The 27,762-nt window shown below is 36.1% G+C and overlaps 1 protein-coding gene across 2 annotated transcripts; it reads right to left on the reverse strand.

Annotated features, from left to right (window-relative positions):
• Positions 1-502: 502 nt before the first annotated feature.
• Positions 503-27,357, reverse strand: METTL14 (methyltransferase 14, N6-adenosine-methyltransferase non-catalytic subunit). Of its 2 annotated transcripts, XM_070609234.1 has the most exons (12): positions 26,570-27,347; positions 23,728-23,824; positions 23,247-23,335; positions 22,503-22,590; positions 21,058-21,138; positions 20,063-20,150; positions 15,855-15,945; positions 14,222-14,363; positions 10,549-10,641; positions 8,231-8,347; positions 6,888-7,098; positions 503-2,047 (listed from the first exon to the last, which is right to left on the reverse strand). In XM_070609234.1, exons 2-12 carry the CDS (start codon positions 23,767-23,769, stop codon positions 1,743-1,745), a joined length of 1,347 nt encoding a protein of 448 aa, XP_070465335.1. In that variant the 5' UTR covers positions 23,770-23,824; positions 26,570-27,347; the 3' UTR covers positions 503-1,742. The 2 variants fall into 2 exon arrangements, with proteins under 2 accessions (XP_070465335.1, XP_008532749.1); XM_008534527.2 differs by lacking the exon at positions 23,728-23,824 and having other exon boundaries at positions 27,118-27,357.
• Positions 27,358-27,762: the final 405 nt, after the last annotated feature.

The raw sequence follows: 27,762 nt of genomic DNA on the forward strand, positions 1-27,762 counted from the left end.
ATACTAGAGAGTCCTGTTTATAGGACAGACGCACTGCCTAGCTGGTATTTCTAAGGACCCACACTGGGCAACTGGAACATCTCTATACCCTCCTCATTCTCAGGTCAACTTTGACAAACAGTTTTCTCTCTAGATAATTTATAATTGTTGAAGTTGAAAATACACCACCATTTCAGTAAAAATTCTAACTGACACATCATATCTACATCAAGAAAGGCATTAGTCAAATGCTCTCTGTACTAGAAAGTACTAACAGGTTGTGCAACTTAAATTCATCAGGCTTTTAAGGATCTCAAGCCTATTTCTATAACTGAGTCCTTATCTGCAAACTGAGTCTTTAGTGGGTAAAATATAACCTCACTTTAGGTGTAATATGAGCCAATGAGAAGCACAGAATGGCCACTAAAATGCATCACAAACCAAAAGTAGAACCAGATCTCAGGTCACTCCTTTTTCAATTGGTAACAACAGCAACTCCACTTACAGAAAACAGACTCCCAAATTTCAAAGGTTTTAAGTTTCATTAGAAAAAATCATACACAAAATAAAAAATACATTTATCAAGAACGATGATATTATTTCATTCAAATTCATTTAAAACATGAGTTACAGTATAGAAAGAGAAATGACAGCATAAAGTCTTATACAAGTAACAGATCTGCAAAGCCAGTCCCTGAAAAACACCACACCGTATGGTTTTAATAAAAGGCAACTGGAGTGCCATTTTCTAAGCTGTCTTCTTAAGTTGAGGGTTTCGGTAATTAATTGTACATTAAGTTTTCTCCATAACAAGTTGAAAGATGTATGTCATTTCCTCATCACCAAGTACTTTATTCCCCCAAATGTTTAAACCAAGTACCTGATAACCAGGTATCTCTGTTATTGCCTCCGTTTCTTTTATTTTGCTAAGGAATATGAAACTGCTTTGAAAGTCAATCCAAGTTCAAGTCCACAGCAAAGTTCTAGCACTTGGATATCTGTCTTCATTTGCTTCTCAGGAAGCATGATTTCAGTCACCTGTAGCTATACAAGTGAGATGAGGATGAGCTTTTTTCCCTTTTTCAAGTCTGCCTACTAGGCTCCACCTCTCCCTCCACCCCTGGGAGCTCCGCCTCCCTTATCAGATTTAGATTTGGGAGGCGATGATTTTGTTTAAAGTCTCTCAATTCCTTCTGTAGTCAAATTATATCTAAGTTTATTTAAGATTTTTAAAAAGAAAGAAAATATGTCTCTTTTTATTATTTCATCAAGAAAATGTTTTTAAAACCCTAACAGAAGTTTACCATCTGTCCCAACTCCGTTCCATCAGGGCGCCCAAACATCTGCCATTTGCTGTGACAGCAGTGGCAGGATGCCTTTACCAACTACGGTGAGCACTAGTGTGATACAACAGATTGGGTCTTCTTCACTGCTCACTTCAACTATTTGTAAAAGGCAAAAGCCTTTGTAATTAGTTGGAATCTATCAGAATAAGTTCAGTCTCTGAAAGAGAAGGTATTTGTGTTGTTCCGTTCTGTTCGGTTACATGCACATGACATGAGCCAGGATGACTCGATTATCCCAGACAAAACTAGACAGCGTGTGTGACAAATGCAAGGAGGTTGGCTAAGATATTCCTGGAGCCTGGAGAAACTAAAGCAAAGTGCAAGCTGGAAGTGAGTTCTAAAATAAATCTCCCAGTTGAAATTCAAACTACAATAAAGAAGACAGAGGGGCACTAACAGGATCGGGGTCTTAAAAAATTACCGAGGTGGGAAGCCACCTCTGTGTGCTCCTCCGCGGCCCCCCCTAAAGCCACCTCTTTCTCCTCGGAAGTTAGATCGATTTCTTTCCCGTCCACGGCCGGCAGAAGTCCCACCTCTTCCTCCACCCCTGGGAGCTCCGCCTCCCCGATCAGATTTAGATTTGGGAGGAGGGGATTTTGGTCGGAGTCTCTCGATTTCTTCAGTACATCCCGTCAAGTAGGAATTGGGGGCGCTGAAGTAGGACGCATATGTTTCTGCATTGTAGTTGCTGTTCGTCAGAGTTGGTCCAACTGTAAGCCAGCCTGAAACGAAGGGAAAAAAGGATTAGCCTTTTTTTTCAGTTCTCTCTTATTGATCCTTTAGGAGCTATTTCAAATCTCCAATGCATTCTTAAACATGTCCCTATCACTCACCCAATATTGATCTTTTTTATAGAATGCATGGTCCTTAATCATGGTCATAAAGATTTCATATGCATACATCTTGTTTCTCCCCCTAGATTGTAACCTTTGTAATATAGTTTCCTCATTGTCTCCATCCATGTTTCACATTCTGTGAGAACAGCGCTTAGAAAAAAAAATATTATACACTACACTGAGTTTGGGCTCAGTGAAAATTTAATAAATTTTATATAACCTTCCTACTTGTGGAAGTGGTACCATTGTTTTCTGATTAAAATCCTGGAACCAACTTTTACCTCGATTATTCCCAACCGCAACGTTAACCCGATTGATAGATCCCAGAAATTCAACCACTACACCATGTTGCTCCTATTCATTCCTATCTTTCCATTTCTACTGTCACCCTCAAATTTAAGCCTTATTTTTCTACTGGGCCAGTCCCCTACACATGTAACAGACATACATATATGCTGTAATGCTCTCCCAACCTCTCCTCCCTCTACAAGTGGAAAGCCTAAAGCAAAACTTAAAACATGTCACTTCTCTGTGCAACCTTCTAGGGCCTTCCACAAAGCCCACATTCATAAATATGGAATCTAAGGTCTCTTATAATGAGGCTTAAACTAACTTTCCACTCACATTTCTCATTAATGCTTTTCATGGCACCTTCACGAAAGGTGTGAACAACGAACCACTATAGTAACTGCTTCCATACCCATCTCCACCTCTGTGCCTGTTTTCTTTTCTATCCTGTCAACCTGCTGAAAATTCCAGCCTCCAACATCCAATGCAAATATACATCCTACATGACATGGAAATAATTTCACTCTCAGAATTTCCAGTGCACACTGTACTTCTACAGGTAAAAAGGTATTTTTGTTAACTACACTACTAGACAACTTTGCTTATAATGAGGATGATTTCTGACTGACTACACCATATCTGAAATGGGAAGAACTACAAATTAACTGTAAATGCACAATAGATATCTCATGCCTGGTGATTCTTATAGGTGACATGTCTTTTGGGAGAAAACTGGAAATTGCCTGTAGTGCTACAAGAGACACGGGCTCCTTTAGAGCAGGTTAAGTAATCTCTAAGAATCAGGTTCTTCATCTGAAAAATTAGGTTCACAATATTTCTCTCCCATAATCCTCAAGGTTATTTCTTAGAATAACAGATTCATCATAAAATGCTATAAAATGCAAAATTTTACGAGGATCACTTTCTAAAACGTAGTAGCCATTTTTGTACAATATTTTGTTCATCATTTAAAAAAATCAGTATCTAATACTGCATATACAATAAGATTGTAATATTTGAAGAGAAAAATAGGTAAATTATAATGTGCCTTTTATGTATCATCTAGTAGATACCCTGATCAGTAGAGAAGTACCAATGAGATAAAGAGCATGTTGCACATCCATGTGGTCTCACTGACAACTGACCTGTGATATTCTTACTGGCTCCCTTCCAGTTTGTTTTAGGGCATGTATGCGGTGTTGTGGAACACAACACACAAACAAGGGGTAAGAAAGAAGAAAATTTAAAGATGTAATAAAAATAGCTAATACTGTCTCTTTCATGCCATATTGCCTCTTACATAAATAAAATATGCAAATCTTTGCAGAGTAAACTGCAACAGATTCCACCTCCCACCCACAAATTCTTCACTGCAACATTTTATTACAATTTCTAAAAGTATTACTAAGAACCAAGTAAATTTACAATAGCCTAGCTTCAGCATATTTGACACATATAGCAATTCTCAAATCTTTTAAAGCAATAGTAAATGGGATTCCTGAGGTATATGTGATATACCTTAGACTAACTCCTCGAGGAAGAAGTGTATTTGAGGATTCAACCCAAATAAATTAAGGCCTCTTGAGCAGACCTCTCTCAGTTGCTCCTAGTAGTATTTACCTGGTTAGCCCCCAACCACTTCTAATTTCCCCAAGCAGATTTTCCTTCCTAATTTTGTTTTATTGTAGCTAATACTAAAATAATTTTTGCAAGAATGGGCAAGAGTAAAGAAATCAGATGATAATTTACAAGCAAAAAAATAACATCTGTATCTCTAAGACTTTGTTCAACTGATACAGATACAGATAGAAGGATGAAAGATATAACGTATCGTCTAAAGTGGGTAAAGTGGCCACAGCTAAACGGATGGAGAACCACCTCATCAAATATTAGTTATAAGTAAAAACTGGCATCAAGCAAAATCTCTATTTTGGTTGCTGCTTATGCTTCTACCTGTAACTACACTCAACTATTCCCTCCACTCCTTAGGTTCTCCTACTCATGTTTAAAAACAAACACTTTAATTAAAGCAATGCTATAAAGCCATTAAAATGATTATAAATAATCATTTAAAATGTAGAAATATATTTGACATAATACCAAGAACACAAAATGATGACTACAATTCTGTGAAAATTTATATTTACAAGAGGACTGGAAAGTATTATGTAAAAAATGAAAATAATTCTTGGAGGTAGTGAGATTGAATCTTTTTTTCTCTTCAAAACTTTCCTTAATGTTGTTACACTGATTTTTCAATTAGTATTAAAAGATTACCATCTGTTTGATGTTTCTTTTTACTCTTGAAATAGTTTTGCCTTTTCTTTAAAGTTTTCTACTTCCTTTAAACAGCAGTTGCCACTAGAGATTGTTCCCTGATTTGGGAGCTATTTTTGGGTAGGACAGGTTAATGATGGAAGAGAAAAATCTGTTCCTTATTTCCTCAAACACTAAAGCCATAATCTTGATATTCAGTATATAGGGACATCTACACTTCCTGAAAAATACACCCCTCCAGTCGAGTATCTACTGGCGTTACTGTCTTTTAAGCCAATGAAGAGGAAACATTTGCTTGTCAGAAGCTCTGCTGCCAAAATATCTTTCCTTCGATATGAGAATAAAATCATGCACAGAACTTCCAAACATGCTGTTCACATACATGTGCAGAGGAACTCTAAATAACTCAAAGTTTGTTTACAGCTGTATATATACTATGCACATAAAAACTTAGAATCAACTGTATACATATTGACAAAAATTGGTTAAAAAAATAAGGAACCTATAAAGTTGAAACCATAGCATTCCCACACTTTAAAATAGACTATTTTAATTTAGACTTTAATAATTCAAGGATGCATGCTGCCATGTCCAAGACAACTGCTGAAGGAAAAATGAAAGAATATCTGACAAGCTAATAAAAAGAAAGATGGAATAATAAAAGAATACTTCATTCAAAAGAAATGAGAGAAAAAGGAACACAGAACAGGTGATACTGAGAGGTAAGCAAACAGTAAGCTGTAATTTATGCCCAAATATATCAGGAATTATGTTAAATATAGATTGGCTAAACAATTCAGTTAGAAGATAAAATGGATGACAAACTAACCATATGTTTATTCTTGTGAATTTGGTGTATGTTGTTTGACCACAATATTAAGCCAAAAAGCAGTAACAAAATGATAACTTAAGCAACACAATACTGAATAACAAACTGTCACGAGAAAAGACATTTATTTTTAAATATAGGATGAACGTTCTCTCTAAAGCCAAACCACAGAGTATACATTTCACACACACAAAACTTCTTTGTAAAGAGACTTCAATTTTACTTTATTTCACATAATTTTATGAAATTTGAGACCATCACTTTCTATAACTGCAATATTTTCAAGTTATTGTGTTCATCAAAGCACACCCACACGGAAACAGCTGCTGCGCTGGCAGGGTGAGGAGGATGGATTATGTTACACATACCAGTTAAGGCCACTTTAAAGATTTTTTTTTTAGAATGAACGTCAGTTTCTTCTAAATTCTCAGGTACTCTGAAGGCCAATTATTCTACTATAACTTCTTCAACTTTTTCTTACTTTTTGTAAAATGGAGACTGTTTAAAACTAAAAAGATTCTGATTCTTTCCATCTTTAAATCATATTTCTAACATGGTAAGGACAAACAGATTGCTTTTATATTTTTTTTCAATCATTCATTTATGCATTTCTTCATTCAACACAATATTTCTGAATGATCTGAATGCTCGCTAGAAAGGAGTGAAAAAGACAATCTTTGCCTTCGATGAGACTGCATGCTGGAGAGACTCACTATAAATATATGCCCAAATGAACCTATAATTCAGATAAGTGCCAAGAAGAAAAAGAAGAGAGATTAATGCGAAAGAGTGGCAGGAGGAGGGGCATGGAGCGCGAAGCTGGCTGGTTTAGACAGGGATGTGAGGAAAGGTCTGTCAGGTACTTGAATGGAAGGAGATAGGGCCCTGGAAGAGTACTGAGACAAGAATGAGCTTGGCAGATTGGAAGCACAGCAACAAGAGGAGGCAAACACATCATAAGAATTTTATTTTACTTTACTTTTTAAGATTGGCACCTGAGCTAACATCTGTTACCAATCTTTTTTAGTTTTTCTTCTTCTTCTTCTCCCCAAAGTCCCCCAGTACATAGTTGTGTATTCTAGTTGTAGGTCACTCTGGTTGTGCTATGTGGGAGGCCGCCTCAGCGTGGCCTGATGAGCGGTGCTGGGTCTGCACCCAGGATCCAAACTGGCGAAACCCTTGGCCACCGAAGCAGAGTGCGCGAACTGAACCACTCAGCCAAGGGCCCGGCCCCCATAAGAATTTTATTTTACACAGCTCTGTGTGCTATTTCTTGACACTTATATACCAAGAAACCATAAAGTTTTTTAAAAAATTTTTCTGAGGTCCTACCTGGTCGAATTGTACTATCTCTTCCAAATAGATGAAGGCGTCTTCTACCAAGACAAAAATGTTCAATTATATGAAAAATTTCGACAGGCTTTTCTATATTGCCAATTTCAGGTTCTTCTGTGATAATCAAGTCAATGTCAACATTAGCATGAATGAAGTCCCCATCTGTGCTACGCTTCACAGTTCCTTTGATCCCCATAAGGCAGTGTTCCTAAATAACAATAAGAGCAGATTCTTTATTATCTTTTCATCAACAGTCATATTTCACAAGATTTTATATTTCCAATATCCCCAATTCCCAAACAATCCTCGTTTCTCTGAATTTGGGGATATAGTTCTAGGGGCAAAAATTCAACAGGAAAACCTGGATCTCTGAATGTGGGAAGATTGCCAGGGAAGACTGACATGAGAGTCTTAAACGTAGGGCCCACGATTTAGAACTGAGTCAATGACCATGGAGTCTTTTCTTCTGCAACACTTGATAATAACTTGTTTTCACCAGTTATGGAAACATGGTACTTGACATTGGAATCTTAAAATGATGTTATACTGGGCCTCATATGAGCGAAGATCAAAACTATATACAACGTGCAAGCCTTTTTATATGGAGAGGGAAACTTCAAACATGGATATAGACTTCTACATAATATAAGTAAATGTGAAAATCAAACAATTTTCTTTTTTTTGTTGTTGTTTTTTGAACTTCTCTATTTAATCTGGATGGCAGAAGTATGGATTAAGTAAATTTAATCTATCACTTGACTCCATGAACCAATAGTAGCAAGGATGACATAGGTTACCCTTCAAAAGAACCTTCAAAAGAATTTTCCAGTCCAAGAAAGACTTAATAAGAAAGACCCTCCCACCAGTGGCTCTCTGAAGAGTGAAAGACTGGACGACAACTAGTAAAGCCTGATACTAGCAGGGCAGTCATATGAAGCAGAGGTTCTCAGGGTTCTGATGTAGGAAAAAGAAGGGAAGAGGAGAGAAATATGCCTCTAAGCTGGGCAGCTGTGAGTCTTGATGCCATCTCTTTTTTCTGAGCCTAGGAAAAAAAAACGCTCTGGGGGGGTCAGAGGTATCAAAAGCCCATATCTGACTTAGAATAATAGCAGTTTAGGGCACATAGGAATATAGATTACCTTCTCCAGCACAGTGGAGTTGATCGAACATAGTGAATATTTTAAAATTGACTTGGATGTATCAGTGCAAAGCTCGATGCCATTTGTACAAGTCTAAGAAAAGGACCTTTCCACTAAAATTAATTAAACACTATACAGTCATGTGGAAAAGCTTCAGAGAAAATAATGAAAACAAAGAAAACAAAATAATAAAGGCAATACCTTTGTTCTCTGGAAGACAGCCTTTGGATCTAAAGTCTTAGTCTTCCCAGGATTGTTTTTATTGGTTTTAATCCAACAAATATCTTCACATCTTCTGTAACCCCACTTGCGTAAACACTAGAAATGAAAGAATTAAAAAAAGAAATCCTTAGCTAAAAGAAATAAACAATACTTAACCAACTAGCATTAAAACATTTCCTAGAGGTTTGAGACACTAAATTCCAAGATGTAACAGTAAATTTGTTTTAGTGCAGAATTAGAGAAAAAGAAATTAGTACTTGTCTTTAAATATAGTGATTATACAGAATACATATACACTTTTTGGATATTAATATACCATATATGGTTGAATATCAAAACACAGAAAAGATTACATAATACTTCAATTCTTTAATATGACTTTCTGTTGTCATCAATGGAAAGTGAGTTTTAAATCCTAAGAAAACACTCAGCTACTCTTTAATCATAAAATAATTTAAAAGATAATTTGATTCCTGTCACCTCGATTTCTTATCCTTGACAAAGCTAAAAATTGTTGAAAATGTTCTAATTGATAACTTCTTTTCAAATGAGAGGCTTATAAAATGCTATTTTTATGTATTTAATACCAACAACTCAAAAAATTCAAAGATTTAAAATTGATATGTATATCTCTTTATTAGGTAACACTTTACTTTTACCTTTACATAATCTAGAAAACAGAGAGATCTGAACCTTAGTGTCCTAGAATCTGTTATATATGAACACACGGCAAACACTAGCTAATATGTCAATCAGAGTGGCTTTTCGAGGGCCTACCACATGCAGGTGCTGGCTAGCCGCTGGGAATAAAAACATGAAGAAGGCATAGTCTTTTCCACCAGCCGATTTAAGAGCAAAGTAGGGGGACCTAAGCAAATTGTGCAGTACAATGTTGCTAGTACTATGATCGAGTACACAGAAAGATACAGTGGGACATAAAACATGCACTTTTCGGAAATGCTCTTCTTGTGTCAAGTGAGATACAACTCAAAATAAAACTTGGATTTTTATTTTAAAATCTCAAAAATCAAGTTCAGCATCTGTTCCTGTTGTCAAATATTTGTTTTGTACTGGATGCTCATTAAATGCCACAAGGGCATAAGTCCTACACACCCTCCCTAATCCATTTACCAAAAGCACAAGAGTATTTCCCATGCTGAATTAATTGCAATCATAAGCAAATAAGACAAAACCTCCTAATCACTTTCAACCTAATGTGCAGGGTAGGAGGAAAGCCCAAAGTCACACATTGGAGACAATAAAGGTAAACACCAATATACCTATAAAAATATGCAGTATGCTTCCATTTTCTTAGCTTTTCCATAGCATCTTGGGGAGGAGCCAGCAAAAAAATAGATACCCAGCTGGAATACAGTTATAGTCTTACCTTGGAGTTAATAAATAATAGAAGCAATGATGTTATCCACCATTCTCAAATTGCTATTTATACAAGCAATACAAAGTAACTGTAGAATTTCAGGAGTTGAACACAAATTTATCTCAATATAATCCTACCTTAATTCTTCACCTGTCAAATGGACACCTCCTAAAATTACTAGAACTAAATGAGATCATTGGCTGTATAACAAGTAATATATCCTAAAAATGAAAAGTATCATCCAATAAGAAGTGAGGAAACTGACACCCACAAAAGTAAATATCTCTTTACACAAAGTTTCACTGTTGGACAGCAGAATTGAGACCAAAACTGACTCCTGATACCAAGCCACAATGCTCCCATTACTCTTAAACAAAAAAGCACATGTTATTTTGTCTTTAAAAATCCAAAATACACCAGTCAAAAAAGAAAAAGTTCTGAAATACAATTAAATATCAGGTACTTAAAAATTGAGATGCTATAAGTTTTCTCTCACTCTCATTCATTCATTCAAGCTATGTGTTCCAGATGCTGTGTTATTTGTTCAATTTGATTTGGCTTCTATTTGGAATTTAGGAGTTACTGCTATTCAGAATACTTTTTAGCCACTCACAGTGAGCAGTAAATGATACTACGCAGCTTCTTTTTGTGCTTTAATTTAGTTTCCAATCTCTACACTGTCGTCTTCCTGCAGATGTAATAAATTATAGCTTGATTTATTTTTCCCTAGTGCTAGTTAACTACAGGCAACTACCATTCGTACGTTGTTTTCTGAACACTTTATTTTCTTCTGAATATTTTAGTACTATTCAAGAAACGAAGGACAAAATAACATTAATCTTTGAACCTCTTATGTAACATACTGGATTCTATTTTGTCTTATGAATTTAAAAATCCACTTTAAAAGACACCATCTTACCACTCTTCCAAGGTCCAATCCCTCTCCGGAACCACACCAGAGAAAAATAAATGACCGAGGAGCTGCAATCTCATCAATTTCTAACTTCATAATCTAGAAGAAACCAAAACAATATTGCATAAGAGTATTTTGTTTCCCCTTCACCCTAAATCCAAAAGAACAACCATTATGAGGTCTATCAGGACTTTCAGTAGATGCGTTCTTTAAATGTACTAATTTTCCCTAGGAAATATAATGGAACACAAATTTTATCCTTAAAACTTGTCCTACTGTCAGGGCCGGCCCTGTGGCATCGTGATTGGGTTAGGCACACTCCACTTCAGTGGTCTGGGTTTGTGGATTTGGATCCCAGGCACAGACCTACACCATTTGTCAGCCATGCTGTGGCAGCAGCCCACATATAAAGTACAGAAAGACTGGCACAGGTGTTAGCTCAGGTCTCACCTTCCTCAAACAAAAAAAAAAGAGGAAGATTGGCAACAGATGTTAGCTCAGGGTGAATCTTCCTCAGCAAAAAATAAATAAAGGACATTCTTAAAAAACAAAACAAGACTTGTCCTACTGTTGTTTTCTTATTCTGGATTAAGACAACACACACACACGTGCATGCATACACACAGATACACTTGATTTTATATGGAAAGAGGTTATAGAAAACCCTATTTATAGGATTATGGAATTTTATAAGATGTAGCTTTGAGTGCAACTTTTTACCATTTACAGAAAAAGAAACTGAAATAAAAAGAGGTTAAATTATCCCAAAGTTAGGGGCAAAATGAAAATGAATTTAGCAACAAATGTTTGAGGAAGACTTGGCTTCCAATATCTATAGAAGAGTCCTAGATAAAATAAATCAGTATACATATTTTATTATAATGACTACTTTAAGTCTGAAATGCCAAAAAAACATAGTCTCTAATTCTGTTTGCCTTGTACGTGTTGAGTGTGTCACCTTAAGAAAAAAGTTCTTCAAAAATGAAATCACTAGGGGCCAGCCCCACGGCCCGGTGGTTAAATCCGCACGCTCCACTTCTGCAGCCCAGGGTTTCGCTGGTTCAGGTCCTGGGTGCTCACTGGGCCGTGTTGGGGCAGCGTCCCACATGGCACAACCCAGGGCACACACAAACACAACCAGAATACACAACTATGTCTTGGGGGGGTCTGGGGGGGAAAAGGAAATTAAATCACTAAATTTGGGGAATACAATATACTCATACAAATGACTGTAAAAGCTACCATTTTATATGGTATTCTGTTTCTTCCAGCTTTCTGTCACAGTCAAAAAGTTTCAGAGACCATGGATAAAGCAAATATTATTAGTTTCATGTATTGAGAAAAATCTTAACATCTACCTGAATAACAGATCCATTTAAGTTATAACCATATCATCTCTAACTTACCTAGGTAGAAAAACATTATTTGACAGTAACAATGGACGTAAGTTACAATATGTATAAACCTATTCAGTTTCATACTTCTAACTATTTAAGTCTTGAAATCTCTCCTCATCTGATATTCTTATAGGAAAATGAATAAACAAACGGATAAATATGTAAAACACACACACACACATTCCTACATAACATTTATATGTGGTATAGCTAAAGATAAGTGATGACACACATTAGTGAAAAGCATTAAGCACATTATTCTCTTAATACTACAATTCTAAATGCTTAGTGTTGGAATTGCAAATAAGTGATTATAGCCTTATCCCAAACACACTGACCACTACTGACTCTCTTAGGTAAAAAGAACACTTGTGAAAGCCAAATATTTGTCTTATTTACATTTATTTATTATATTAACTACTGGCAGTTTCTTTAGGATATTATCACATAAAGATAAAGAGCTTAGGGCTCTGGGGCCAGACAAAACTTTTCAATATGCCAGCCAGAGCTGTTCAGTGAAATTAAACTAAAATCAAGAATATGCATATAAAATGGAATTCCTTTATTTCAAAGTCTCTTAGTTTGTCACATATAATTGGAGCTCTTGTGCCTTCAATGACCAAACCTCAGAGATGAGCTAGAGAAAATAAAGTACAACCTAACTACTAATCAAAGACATAATGAGATTTATTTTTTCAATTTTCTTTTCTTTTGACTAAACTGACCATGATTGTTTTTATATTATTAATCAATTGTGATGAGGATATGGCGGAATAGATGTGTCTTAAACACTATTGGAAGGAACATAAATTTGTGCAATGTACCTGGAAAACTTCTCAGCAATATATATCAAGAGTAGTTAAATCCTTACCCTTAAGTCTTGGAAATACTATATATTGTATACTTTCCTGAATTTCAACAATAAGCACAGACTACATTTATCATGGGGTGGGGGATGCTTTTAAAGTGATAAGAGCCATACAAATGTAAAATAAAAGTGCCAGAGGTATTGAAGCCGCTAGGAAAAGCTCCAAGGCAGAAGAACTGGAGGTATATCTTGAAGAGGAATAAATAATCTGAACAACGGCAACTACCATGAACTCAGCAGAGGACATGCAGGGATTCAAAGCCGTCTCCTGGGCAACACCAGTCTTAGAGCTCTGTAGTCCTTTCCTTTCTCTACCTCTCCTCTGGGCTCAATGCCCCTTGAGAATCTCCTTGAAATTCTCTACTCCCTTGGCTTCCCTGACATCACACTCTGTCGGTTCTCCTCATTCATCTCTGACCCATTCTCTTCACATCTCTTTGACATGTGCCTCCTAAATGTAAAGTTTCCTGAGGCTTTACTGTCAATCCACATTTTACCTTAATTGAGACACTATCTTAGGACAAATTCAACTGTTCTCACAGGTTTAATGTGCTAATCCTCTAAAATCTATATTTTGAGACCAGATTCGCCTGTCCTTCGAGTTTCATTTCCTATTACAACCTCTACTTGACTGTCTCACATACACCTCAAAATCAACATCTTATTATCTAACCCTCTAATCCTGCTCTTCTTCCTAAATTCACTCTCTCTCGACTGCTGATAACTCAGTCCACTTAGCCCAGGATTCAAATCTTTGAGTCATCCCTAACTCTTCCCCTCAAGCCCCAGCACAAGATCTCGCCAAAGTATCATTGCCTAGTACAGATTGGTACTCAATAATGATTTATTTTTATTATTGACTAGTAAAAACATAAAAACTTTATGTAACTAACTGAAGTTATCAGCTTGCTTAATTTTATTTAGGAAAATAAAATTTTATCACAATTACATTATACTGAATAGGAAAATATAACTTTATCACAATTACATTATACTGAAATGATATATCCTTTTTATCCACTTTCTAAGTTCCTTGAAGAGCAGAAATCACGTTTTATATATACATGTATTTATACTCTCATGTTACTAAAACTAACGAAATGCAGCATCAACCATTGTGTCTTTAGACTTTTCCAGCTGTACATCCAAGCACTCTAAGACTGGAATTGTGAGTCTTCTAGAGACTATTTACTCACTACCTGCTCAACTTTCGCCTCAAAAAGAAGAATCAAACTAAAGATACTGTAATATTTGTTAGTGTACCTTGGACCTTCAGCCACAATATATACTATAAATCTATATTTAGGATTCCTAAAACGTAGGGGTGATATTTATAATCTTACTTTCTGATCAAATAAACATATGTTTATGTGAAAAATAATAATTCATTACAATGTAGAAAGTTTCATCATACATCATCCCAAGTCCAGCATTTTTCATTAGCAGTGATGCCAGTCTCTCTATAATATTCTTCTAAAGGGGGTTCCAGAAGAATCACATCAAACTTGGGTGTTAGTTCTCTGATGTCAAAGGCTTCTATATCTGCTTGTAAGTACCTATTTGATTAAAGCACAAAAAGTGAGTAAGAGATTTTCCAGTATCTTACAGATGGTAATGAAAGAAATTTCTTAAATATTACTAAACACTATTTAGGACATAAGCACGGGGTAATTGTTGATATCTTGAGGGAAGGGCATCTTTCTTCAGTACAGAGAGTATCTACCCATGCTCTCCACTAGGAGACGGATATATTCACACTACAAAGTAAAATCATATTCCCCCATTTACACCCAGAATATAAATGTCTCTCATTTTTACACTGGAAATCTGTACTCAGATGTGAGTCTCAGAGCCCTTTCCATTATCATCTGAATTTTCTAAGAAATATCACATTACTTTTTTCTCAACTGTTTAGTTAGGTTAGGAAAACCACTCGTCTGTAAGTTTTAAATTCCTCCTTCTGAAAAGCAGCTTCTAAAGAATGGCATAATTTTCTTTCATTAGTTTGTTATTAAAATTGTTCATATTAATAGTCTTTTCTAGTTACCTAGTATAAATTACTAATAGCTTCTACTGACGGGTTATTTCCACATAGTGTGAAAGTACTTTACATATAAAATACTTCAGGGGCGAGCCCCGTGGCTGAGTGGTTAAGTTCGTGCGCACCGCTTCGGTGGCCCAGGGTTTCGCCAGTTCGAATCCTGGGCACGGACACGGCACCACTCATGAAGCCAGACTGAGGTGGCATCCCACATGCCACAACTAAAAATATACAACTATGTACCGGGGAGCTTTGGGAGAAAAAGGAAAAAATAAAATCTTTAAAAAAATGTAAACAAATCTCTGATATGCTAGAGTGATATAGTTTAAAAAAAAAACACTTCAGATATAAGTCTTTTAAATTGGATGAACAGTAGAGTTGGCTAACATTTTTCCCCACATACTCAGACTTCTTCGTGGTTCTTCTAATCACTAATAGTATACGTTTTAGCAAATTGTTCAATGTGCAAAACATTCAAAGTAGGCTAAATGTGAAATAAACATATTCTCCAACTTCAAAGACATTACACCCATTTTTGAGGAAAACACTATTCTGTTTACCAAAGGTTAAAATGAATTTTCATATTCCAAAATGTTAAGAATAGTATCCCTGGGTGCTGAGTTATGATGAGTTTTTATTTTCTTCTTTTCCTTTATCTGAGTTTCCTAAACTTTCTCCAATAAATAAATTACTTTTTGAGAAGAAAAGTTATTTAAAAACATTTTAAGAAATTCAAGAATACAACAAACATGAATGATTTTCTAAGAAAAACACATTTAAAGACACTTTAAGCAAATTATCTAGAAAATTGAAAACAAATTAAATGAGAACCTACTGTGTACTCAATACTGGAGTTTCAAACTAATATATTTTACTATAAAGAAGAAACAGAGTGTGTTAACTTATAAACGTGCTGAATTTTTTTCAAACAGAAAGGTTACAGGATAAAAAAATTGACATTTTGAGCCTGTGTTGGGAACAAAGAGTAATTGAAAAAAACACTTACATAGGAGGAGTGTTAGATTTAGCTATTAACTCATCCTTCAGCCTGATGAGCTCCCTCAGTTTAGGGTATTCTTCAAATCTGTCAGCCAAACCTGAGGAGGAAAAACAGTAAGTTCTAATTTTAATACAACTCATGTTACTATCAGTGAATTCAGAGGCTATGAGCCTCTCAGGCAAACAAAACAACGCACACACACCACTTTATTTTCATATCCTTTGAAAAAAGTTAATTTTGAGTATTTTTAAACATTTCATATATACAGTTCATACTTACTGACCCTAATTCCATATGCAGGCAAAAACCCAGATGTCCTAAAGCCCAGTTCAAGTCGAAAACCATTTAATTTCTCATATTTATTATTAAGTTAAATAATCTGCTCATAGCATCAAGTTTAGCCACTCTGTTCTCAAAAAACTGCCTTTCTATCATGCTTTCTTTCCCCTTTCTTTTAACTAAAAAGATTCTTCCTCCTAAAGAATCTAGTGATTGTTGAGACTTTTACTTAGCTTATTAGATAGTTATCCAAAGCAGAGAAAATGAATAGTTCTTTTGTTTCTTTATGATTAGGTATAGGAAGAGACAAAGAATAGTTAGAGTGAGAGAAATACTGCTAATGATCTTACATTAATTGGCTATGCCTTGTGGATACAATCCCAGAACACATCCAGTTAAGAAGATAACCAGTCTCTAACAGTAGATTAGCTCTCACTCTGATTACTTATCTAAACTGAACTCCCAATTCCAGGACAAGATGCCTTCTCTAAGAATATTTCCTACATCAATATTTATAGTTTTAAAGATCTCACATCTCCATATTATTACAAACCAAATCCTCATATATATGCTTTTAGGCTTAGGACCTTGAAAACCATCTACAAGTCCCACAAAGGGCACTTAAGAACAGGAGATTCATTGTTCCCAGGTCCTCAAAAATATTTTAGATCTCTGTGCCTCAGAACAGATTTTAGGTAAAAGGGCATAATGCCTGTTTAAAAAACTGTAGGGGTACCTAGGGCTTTGACTATCAAATATTCCTAAAAGCTCTTCTTTTCCCCCCACAAGCAGCACATTCATAGCAACATAAATTATGTAAACATCTTAATTTGAAAACCGAAAGTACATATTAGTAATTTTCATATCAAAAAGTAAAAGTAAAAGATTTTGTAAAGCCTCCTCAATCAGTGGTTACAGATCTAATTTCAAATAAAACAAGTTTGAAGATTTTATTATAGTCAGGTTTCAATCACAGTAGAGTCAGCTCTCAATTATCTACAAAACCTAAAGGGCAACTTCTCAACCCTTAACAGTTTCCTAAGGACATTTTCTTTGCCTTGGGGAAGGATGCCTTAAAAGCGGAACGGCTGATAACAAAATCTGGTTATACGACAACTTTTTTTTAAAAAAGCCTTGTTTAAGTATAACTGATAGACAAAAAAGTACACACATATTTAATGTATACCGTTCGATGAGTTTGAACATATGCATACACCTGTGAAGCCATCACCATAATCAAGGTAACAAGACATATTTGTCACCTTCAAAAGTATCCTTGTGTTCCTCTGGGGGCTATGTATGTGTATGTGTGTGTGAGAGTGGTAAGAACACTTACGTAGGATGAGACCTATCCTCTAAACAAATGTGTAAAGTATTGTTGACTATAGCCAACAGTTGCTAACTACAGGTACTATGCTATAGAGCAGATCCCTAGAACTAATTCATCTCGCATAGTTGAAACCTTATACCAGTTGAACAACTCCCTATTTTCCCCTCCCTCCAGCCCCTGATAACCACTGTTCTATTCTCTGCTTCTATGAGGTACGTCATAAAAGTGTATGTATTTATCATATTACACATACTATTTTAGGTACCTCTATAAGTACATGCATATTTGTCCTTCTGTGACTGGCTTATTTCACTTAGCATTATCATAACTTTTTATAGCTACATCTAAATTTTGCTCATGAAAACATTAAAATCAGTTTTTACTTCAAGAGCAATGTTGCTTACAAGCAACAAAAGAAAAAATAAATTGGATTACATCAAAATTAAAATTTTTGTGCTGCAAATGATACCTTCAAAAAGTGAAAAGACAAGCCACAGAATGGGAGAAAATACTTGCAACCCAAATGTCTGATAAATAACCAATTAAAAATAAGCAAATGGTTTGGACATTTCTCCATGCAGGTTTTTAAATGGCCAATAAACATGAAAAGATGCTTAATATCATTAGTCACTAGGGAAATACAAATCAAAACCACAATGAAATACTACTTCCTATCCACTAGGATGACTGTAATCGAAAAGACACTAAGTATCAAGGACGAGAAGAAACTGGAACCCTCATACACTGCTGGTAGGAATGTAAAATGGTGCAGCTGCTTTCAAAGACAATTGAGCGGTTCCTCAAAAAGTTAAACACGGAGTTACCACGTGACCCAACAGTTCCATTAGATATATACCCAAGAGAAATAAAAGCATATGTTCACACAAAAACTTTATATGAATATTCACAGCAGCATTGTTTATAACAGCCAAAAAATGGAAACAATTCAAAAAAATGGATAAACAAAATGTGGTATATACATACAATGGAGTATTATTTGGCAATAAAAAGAAATAAAGTACTGATATATGCTACAACATCAATGACCCTGAAAACATTATACTATGTAAAAGAAGCCAGTCACAAAATATCACATATTGTATGATTCCATTTTTATGAAATATCTAGAAAAGGCAAATTGATAGACAGGAAGTCAATTAGTGGTTACTTAAGGCCGGAGGACCAACGAGAGGGAGGGAATGGGAATTCATTGCTAATAAGTACTGGGTTTCTTTAGGGGAGTGTTCTTAAATTAGATTGTGGTAATGGTTGCACAAATCTGTGGATATACTAAAAAAAATTTAATTATATCCTTAAATGGGTGAATTATGTGGTACATTAATTATCTCCATAAAGCTATTTTTAAAAATTCAGGGATAATGACTTTGATGGGTTTATTAGTAGACTGGACACAGGTAAGGAAAGAGTCTCTGTGCTTGAGGATATCTCAATAGAAACCCCAAAAACTGAAAACCAAAGAGAACAAAAACTGAAGGAAAAAAAAGGGCCAGAATATCTAAGGACTGTGGGACTACACACGGTGTAACGGGTGTAATGGAAATATCAAAAGGAGAAAGAGAGAGAGGCACAGAAGAAATATTTGAAACAATAATGACTGAGAATTTCCCCAAATTAATGTCAGATATCAAACCACAGATTAAGGAAGCTCAGAAAACATCAAGCAGGATAAATGCCAAAAATCCTACACCTGGGCATATCATTTTCAAACTACAATCAAAGATAAAAAAAATCTTGAAAGAAATCAGAGGGAAAAAACACTGTACCTATATAGGAACAAAGATTAGAAGTATATCCAACTTCTGCTCAGAAACATGTAAGCAAGAAGAGTGGAGGGAAATATTTAAAGTGTTGAAAGAAAAAAAAAATCAACCTAGAATTCTGTACTCTGTGAAATTATCCTTCAAAAGTAAAGGAGAAATGGGGCTGGCCCCGTGGCCAAGTGGTTAAGTTTGTGCGCTCCGCTGCAGGTGGCCCAGTGTTTCGTTAGTTCGAATCCTGGGCGCGGACATGGCACTGCTCATCAAACCACGCTGAGGCAGCGTCCCACATGCCACAACTAGAAGGACCCACAACGAAGAATATACAACTATGTACCGGGGGGCTTTGGGGAGAAAAAGGAAAAAAAATAAAATCTTTAAAAAAAAAAAAAAAGTAAAGGAGAAATAAAGATTTTCTTAGACAAATAAAAATTGAGAGGATTTGTTGCCAGCAGATCTGCCTTGCAAGAAATGTTAAAAGAAGCTCTTTAGAGAGAAGGAAAATATAGGTCAGAAATCAGATCTCCATAAGGAAAGGAAGAACATCGACGAAGGAACAAGTCAAGGTCAAACAAAAATGCAGGGATGGTCAGACTCAAACGGAAGCAGCTCTCCCTTTCTTCCTTTTGATTTGAGGGAAGGAGGGAGCGAGGGAGGAAGGAAAGAAGGAAAACAGTAACACTGCTGGATGGAAAAAGAGGGCGTACTAGAAATACTGAGGATGGAAAGGGGAAAATAATTTTATTAGAAATACTCCACAAAATGGATAAATTGCATGCATGTAATCAAGAGTCAGCAATAGCATATTCCCAACAAATGTGACATACCTACATCCCTGATGAAATTCTGAGGTCTATGTCCAGTGTCTACAAAATGTTGGCAGTAATCATTGTGGGGATTTAAACTCTGTGTTCCCTAAAGAAAAAATCAAAATTAAATTAACAGCATTCACTCTGATGGCAGATACACTATCTCTGTACAGGAGCTCCCCCTTACCAGTGGAGGATACGTTCCAATATCCCCAGTGGATGCCTGAAACTACAGGTAGTACCAAACCCTATGTTTTTTCTATACATACATACCCATGATAAAGTTTAATTTATAAATTAGACAAAATAAAAGATTAACAACAATAACTTCTCTTTGGCATATCCGAATTGCCAGCATCACTGCTCTTGCGCTTTGGGGTCATTATTGAATAAAATAAGGGTTACTTGAACACAAGCACTGTGATACTGAGACAGTCGATCTGATAAGCAACATAGTTACTAAGTGACCGACGGGTGGGCAGCCTATACAGTGTGGAGCCTCTGGACAAAGGGACAATTCACGTCCCAGGTGGGATGGAGCAGGATGGCTCGAGATTTCATCACACTACTCAGAATACTATACAATTTAAAACTTACGAATTGTTTATTTCTGGAATTTTCCATTTAATATTTTTGGAACGTGGTTGATCACAGGTAACTGAAACGGTGGAAAGCAAACCCAAAGATAAAAGGGGACTACTGTATTTTGTTTTCTATTATAAGGCCATACAAAATATAAGCTGACTGATAGATAGATAAAAAAATTAGTAATATTTGAAAACACTACAACTAAAGTGATAGTATTACTCTTCAGTAGCTATAAACATTAATATAGCATTATCTCATCCTAAAAAGCTAAGTTTTAGAAGAATATTTCATAATTTTAAATCATCTTTTTAATAATGATCCCTCAATAACTCAAAAAAATCTTGAAAACAAATAAGTATTTAAAATCTTTTCAGGCACAGAGCTAAAATGTGAAAAGCTAAAAGATCTGAAAATTATTTATTTACCTTGAGAAAAGTACTAGAATCTTTGTAAATCTCTTCTTCATATGGCAAATTCTCTTCTTCCTGTTGCATTTCTAGTTCATCCTTAGAAAAGAAAATTAAGAAGACATTTTATGTACAGGAGGAATATTTTATGTATTATGATATCTTGAGTATTAAAACTCAATATAAATATTTTATTTCCCTAACAATAAATTTTTTGAATTACCATTAAACTCAAACATTGAAGTCTTTGCTTTCTCATCATACTAGTTATATTTACAATAAAATAAAAATTTCTTGGGGCTGGCCCCGTGGCTGAGTGGTTAAGTTCGCGCGTTCCACTGCAGGCGGCCCAGTGTTTCGTTGGTTCGAATCCTGGGCGTGGACATGGCACTGCTCATCAAACCACGCTGAGGCAGCGTCCCACATGCCACAACTAGAAGGACCCACAACGAAGAATATACAACTATGTACCGGGGGGCTTTGGGGAGAAAGAGGAAAAAAATAAAATCTTTAAAAAAATAAAAAATAAAAAAAATAAAAATTTCCTTTTCATTCTCATCAATAATAATCATCTGTAACTACCAATTCTGTTGACTGAAATGTCTAGAATTATCTCATATGTAATACTATAAATATTAGAATTTAGCTCAAATCATGAAAGATACGACCACCAATGAGGTAATTTTATGTAAATTAGATCAAACCATATGTAACCAGTATTTTTATAGATCAAAAATATTAAGATATTAGGCATTGTATATGGTTTGACCTAAAACAATCACAAATATTTAAGTTACATATTAGCATATATCAAAATGCACCACACAAGACTATATTCATGAGATTAGGTAATTATATCATTGAACTTCTAGAGATTTATTGAAACTATGCATTCTCTTCTCCACTAAATACAGTTGTACAATAATTAATTTGAAAAAATGGAGATAGGCTTTTCATCCATAATACTTTCTTTTCAACTAAATATTGCAATTACAAGTTTAGAAGTTGTGCTTTTTTCCTGGGTTTCTTTCAGAAATGGTTCTACGCTGCTGTCTAGCCCATGAGTTTCCAAAATATTTTAACTGTACTATCCTATATTGTTAACATAGAATAACACCACTCAAACAAGATAGTATTATAGCCTCTCAAAATTTGACCCAATTATCCAAAGTTTCTGATACACCCACCTCCTTACTGTTACTTAAGAATATCATTGTCTAGTGCTTACTAGGCATTATGCTAACTGCTTTAAATATGTCACCTAACAATCCACACGCCTCTTGCGTTAAAACGAGGAAACTGATATAAAGGTCTTACTTTAACTGATTATACATGTGCTACTAACAATTATTTTAGACACTTTAAAATTCAGCTTTCCATCAGATTTGTTTTCCGGGATAAGAATCTATTATTGTAAGGATTTATTTTTTCTTGACCATAAAACTGCCCCATTCTCTACTTACCTTATATTCCTCCATTTTGTCTTCATCTGTTTCTCCTTCATCCTGATACTTACGTTTTGCATTTGGAGCAGAGGTATCATAGGAAGCCCTGAAAATTAAAACTGAAGTATCACACACAAGCATACACTAGATATATAAACGCATCTATTAACAATATTAAACAAGAGGCTATAAAACAGAACAAGGCAAATTTTCCCTGATTAAACAGTATCTATTCACCCAGTTTATAAATCTAAAAAGTCACACAACCTGACTCATAGTTCTGTACTTTATTTTTATGAGAAAGCAACCAAATAAGAAAATAAGTTTTTATAAGGGATGTACAGCAAAAAGAAACTTCTACATTATGTATCATTCTAATTGGTCTTGAGCAAAACTGATATTCAAATTGATAACTAGAATACTGAAAAATCCTGAAATGCTTTACAAACTATCAAATGAATACCACTTTTTGTGTAAAGTATGTTTTCTTTTATAAGAATTTTTTAAATATAATTATTTATTTGTGGTATATAAGCTAATTCTTAGTCTAACATTCCATTTCTAACTAGTTTATAGATGAGAACATATTATATTCAGAAAATAATTATTTCATTATCCACAAACTAACCATAAAAACCAATATTTATGAAATCTTTATTTTGATGCTTGTGATAAAATATACTTCATACCTAGGATTATTTATTAAAACAATGATCCTTTCACACTATGAACATGTCACTAAAAATAAATTATTCAACTGACCTGCAAGTTTCTCTTGTTTCAGCGATTTCTCGCTGCTCATCTTTGCTATTTAACACAGCACCAATGCTGTCGGCACTTTCAGCTCCCAACTAGAAAGGGCGAAAATGAAAAATTAGATCACAATGCATTGAACCACCTTTCCAGCCATTTGCAGCAGCATTTAATATACCAAGTTTAAAAAAATAAACCTGTAACAACTTCAGCAGGCAAATGGATTAATTACTTCACAGGAAAAACTGGAAATACTTGGAACAAAACCATGTTAATTAAGAATGATTTGTGACAGCTGAAAAGCATTTTAAGCTCTTAGTTATATTTGAAATTAAGACACAACTTCAGCCAATCGCCTACTTTTAAAGTAAATAATAAAACACTATTTAGTAGTAGCAGCAATAACAACAAAAAAGCAGCTAACTCCAGTGTTTATTGTGTGGCAGGCATCATGTTAAACATGCTGCATCCATCAGCTCACATATTATACCTTATTTATCCCATGCTGTAATAAAAATCCATCCATTTTCATTCAAGCCAAGTCTTTATATAATTATTGTAGGCACAATATTGAACTTTACTAATACCTAAAAAATGATAATGCAAATTCTGGTTGGCAATTGGGGAAATTTTGCAAAATACAACAAATATAAACAAATTACTAGTTGAGATAAGGCTGCCTGCACAGAGTGGGCTCAGTTCATGGAAAACTTTAAAAGCCAAACCAAGAAGCGGAGAATGCAATTTATAGGCCATGAGGAAGCACTTAATATTTTTAAGCACAAGAAGGGCATGAGGAAATCTGTGTTAAACAGTCCCTTTTGCTCAGGAAAGGGGACAAGGCATACTAAGTATCAAAGCTGCAAGTCCCCAGTCTTGATCTTCAACAACTGCCACTGCCTTTTTAGACTACCCACTTCATGACTGCCCCAAAGTTTTTCCAATGATAAATCTCTTCCAACTCATCAACTGTTCCTGAAATGTTAACTCCTCCATAAAAATCTTCCTGATCCCTACTCTCTTTAGTCGGAAGACACATCTGCTTCCCATAGTTGGAACGCTATCTAATCTTCTTCCCATGACTGACTCCTCTCTCAGATGAGTATAAGTTACTTCCTCAAAGAAGTTTCTTTCATGAACACTGTACCTATAGATAACAGGTAGCCTCCTACCATTATTCTCCTTTGTATCTCCCCATTTCCTTAATCAGATGATAGCACTTAATACAATTTTCAATAATTTCATGTTTTACTTTTGTTTACTCCCTATTTTTATTGTTTCACAGTCTCTATCACAACTCCCAATTATGTTATTTGCATACTTCAATTATTTTATCAACTTACTTTTGTTTACCTATCCCCCACTGAAATGCAAGCCCCCTGAAGGGAAGAACTCTGTCTGTCCTGTTGATATCTATATGTTTGGCAGCTACTATAATGTCTGACTCACAGTAGATGGTCAATAAATATGTGAATGAACCAATGAGATTTCCTACTAGGGCCTAAATTAGAACTCAATGTATTACAAGAGAACTGCTTTAAATCAAAATTCTGCTTACATATATAATTTTCTTCTCATGCTCAAACATTTTTTAAAAGTTGTGGAATGATTGGAGTAAGTGAATAATAGATTTTCCATCACAGTACCACCAAACACATTATTTGAATAATTATGTCAATTTGGTATTATTTGAAAGCATATATGATTTTCTGAAACAAAGCCATAAGTTACATGAAAAGCAGATGTAAATTGCTGGTGGTAGCATCAACTGCCACCATTATGGTCTGCATCCAGTGTCTTCTTCCAGAAGACAAAAGCAAATCATACACATTGAGTTGTGCTCTACTCTAAGAGCTTGTCAGTCAACAAACATTTATTAAAACCTTACTCTGGGCAAGAAACAGTTAGGATAAAAGATTAACCTAACCGAAATTAAATGCAGATTTTGCACTCCAACTGTTTACACTCTGTGTGACAACAGGTAATATATAGCAGTAGACTCAATAATAAGGACACTGAAAACTCAAAGGAAGAAGAGCCTGAGCCAGGGAGACTGGGATAGGTTTCATCATGAAGTTTTGACCTGAGCTATGCCACAGGGGATAGAAGGAAATCAGAAAGAAGGAGAACAATCTTTAAAAAAATAGTAAAGTATATATTGCACAAACCAATAATAAACCAGTCTGTCTTGTTCATACAGAGAAAAGTAAGTGAAAGAAAAGCTGAAATCAGTTGGTAAAGTGAAGTCTGTCACTGATTATATCGGACATCTTTACTTAGGTGGAACGCTTCCTAGCCAACCTGAAGACTAGGAGGCAGCTAGGTGTACTGGAAAGAGCATGGAAAGGCCTAAACTGCAGCTTGCAAACTTACCAGCTTTGTGGCCTTCAGCATGTACCTTAAATTCTTTAAGTTTTATTTTCTTCCTCGATAAGATGAATATAGCATCTGACTTGTATAATCGAAGATAATGTATGTAAAAAGCTTAGCAGTCTTGACACATACGAAGGACTGAAATGGCAGCCATTATTAAATTTTATGCACTTTGGAAGCTCTCTGAGGGAAGGGACTAATTATCCATAGCTGAATTGCCAATGCTTACTAGAGCCCCTGGCACACAGTAAAACCCTCAACAAATAACTGTTCTATGAATATATTTTGAGTTAAATAGGTTTCAACACTAAAGCATAAGAACTTTCCTTGGTGACAACAAGGAGCTACTGAACCTATCTGAAGATAACATGATAAAAGAAGTTGGGGAACAGGCGGCTTAGAAAAGATACCTGATTTATCCAAGATCACAAAGCCGCGCAGACAGCAACAGATCTGATTCTAAATTCCTACATTTGTAACACTATACCATAAATCTTTTCATCAGATCATAGAAGACGACAGGCTTCAGACCTCCATTTACTATAATCAATATTTATTACTGAAAAAATAACAGTAAGATGCCTCATTAAAGCCTATGAGCATTTCCATTACTTTTACTGATCTGAAAGAATGGTAGAATGGAAAATGCAACCTCTGATTTTAAGTAGAGGTATGCACCATCTGTATTTTCTGCGTGTGTACTCTACTAATCAGCAAGTGTTAACGTACTCACACAGAAGATGCAGTGAACACAAGCTTTGGTTTGGAGAAACAAACCTGGGTTCAATTTTCCGGCACAGCAGTGAGTGACCCGGGGCAAAAATGACTTAACTTCTAGAGTCTCTGTTTCATTATTTCATAAGCGAAGAGAATGCTACTTGTATCAGGGGTTTATCCTGACTGATACAGAGCGTGAATTAAATATTAGCTGGGGGCGATGACGAGGATACTGTACATACCATAGCGGATGAAATACACAAGATGCAGAATCTAAAATTTACACTCAAGCTACTTCCAATGCAGTCTTTAAACATGATCCGAAAGAAAATACTGTAAACCTATTTCACAATAAGCCACAATCTCGAGTTGCGGACTACGAGGAAAGGCAAGAAAGGACAGGTAGGACAGAGAAGACCATTTAAACAATGAAGAGAAATTTAGGGGATAAGGAGTCATTTTTCCTTGCGTGAACTGCGGTAATTTATTCACAAAGACCAAAGCTCTGTATCCCCATCATTGAGCTGTGCCAGACACTTGGCGGACATTCCAAAAAGGGGGCTAAAGACCAACAGTGGCGTTCAGTTTCGCAACACCACAGTGATCGCCACACAAAATGGAAAATAGGGCACCGCGGGAGTTGAGAACAAACAGGTTTGGTAGGTCCACGGATCACGGTCTCGGGACCAGAAAGGACTGCACCGCAGCAGGTAGGAAGGCGACAGAGAATGCAGGCGGAGGAAAGAGGGCGGCCGCGCACGCGCATTCGGGATCCCTCCCTGCCGCGGACCTGCTGCGCGAGGAGCTGTCGCCGTAGCTTCTGCCGCTCCCGGATCTCCTGCAAGCGGCTGTCCATGTCCCAACTCCCGTTTTCCCCTACCCCGAAAACTTGGCAATGAGCGGATGAATCCCCGCCCAATTTTTCTTCCGAGTCTATGGAATACAAGATTCGTCAGGAGACTGAGACGGCGGGCATCCCTTCTCCTTTCCTCAATGGGTATTTCCGGCGCGGCCGGAAGTGGCCTGCCTGACCGAGCCCGGAAGTCCCGCCTCCTCCTGGACGCCGGCGGCGTGACGGCGCCTGGACGGGGCCCAATGAGGGAGGAGGCGGCGCTGCCGGGCTCTCGGAAGTCCCTGGGCCGCTATAGCCGCGCTGTCACAGCCGCGCCGGCGGGGTGCCCGTCGTCTGGCCTCTCGCTTGCCCTTTCTTTCCTGGACGTCAGCCTCCCTAGGTGTATCAGCGCTGTTTCCAAGGTGTGGACTGTCTTGTCAATTCCCTTTCCCATTAACTCCCCAGTTGGCAGCTCTGACGTTTTGAAAATTGCCGGATTCCGGTTTTTTACTGAAAGCACAAACTCGCGCTCGATTGCCAGGTTTGAGCCCTGGGCTGCTGTTTACTAGCTGCGTGGCCGTGGCTGCTTAAGCACCTCGTAAG

This window comes from Equus przewalskii, chromosome 2 (genome assembly GCF_037783145.1).
Source record: "Equus przewalskii isolate Varuska chromosome 2, EquPr2, whole genome shotgun sequence".
NCBI classification, from domain to species: Eukaryota; Metazoa; Chordata; class Mammalia; order Perissodactyla; family Equidae; genus Equus; species Equus przewalskii.

Bases quoted from the DNA above. Each gene is read 5' to 3' on its own strand.
- METTL14 (XM_008534527.2), bottom strand. From the start codon at position 27,183: ATGGACAGCCGCTTGCAGGAGATCCGGGAGCGGCAGAAGCTACGGCGA. The intron at 21,139-22,502 runs GTAAGTAGAGAA...TTCTTTTCTAAG, and splicing joins ACAAAATGGAGGAATATAAG to GATGAACTAGAAATGCAACA. The intron at 8,348-10,548 runs GTAAGATGGTGT...TTTCATTTCTAG, and splicing joins GATTGGACCTTGGAAGAGTG to TGTTTACGCAAGTGGGGTTA.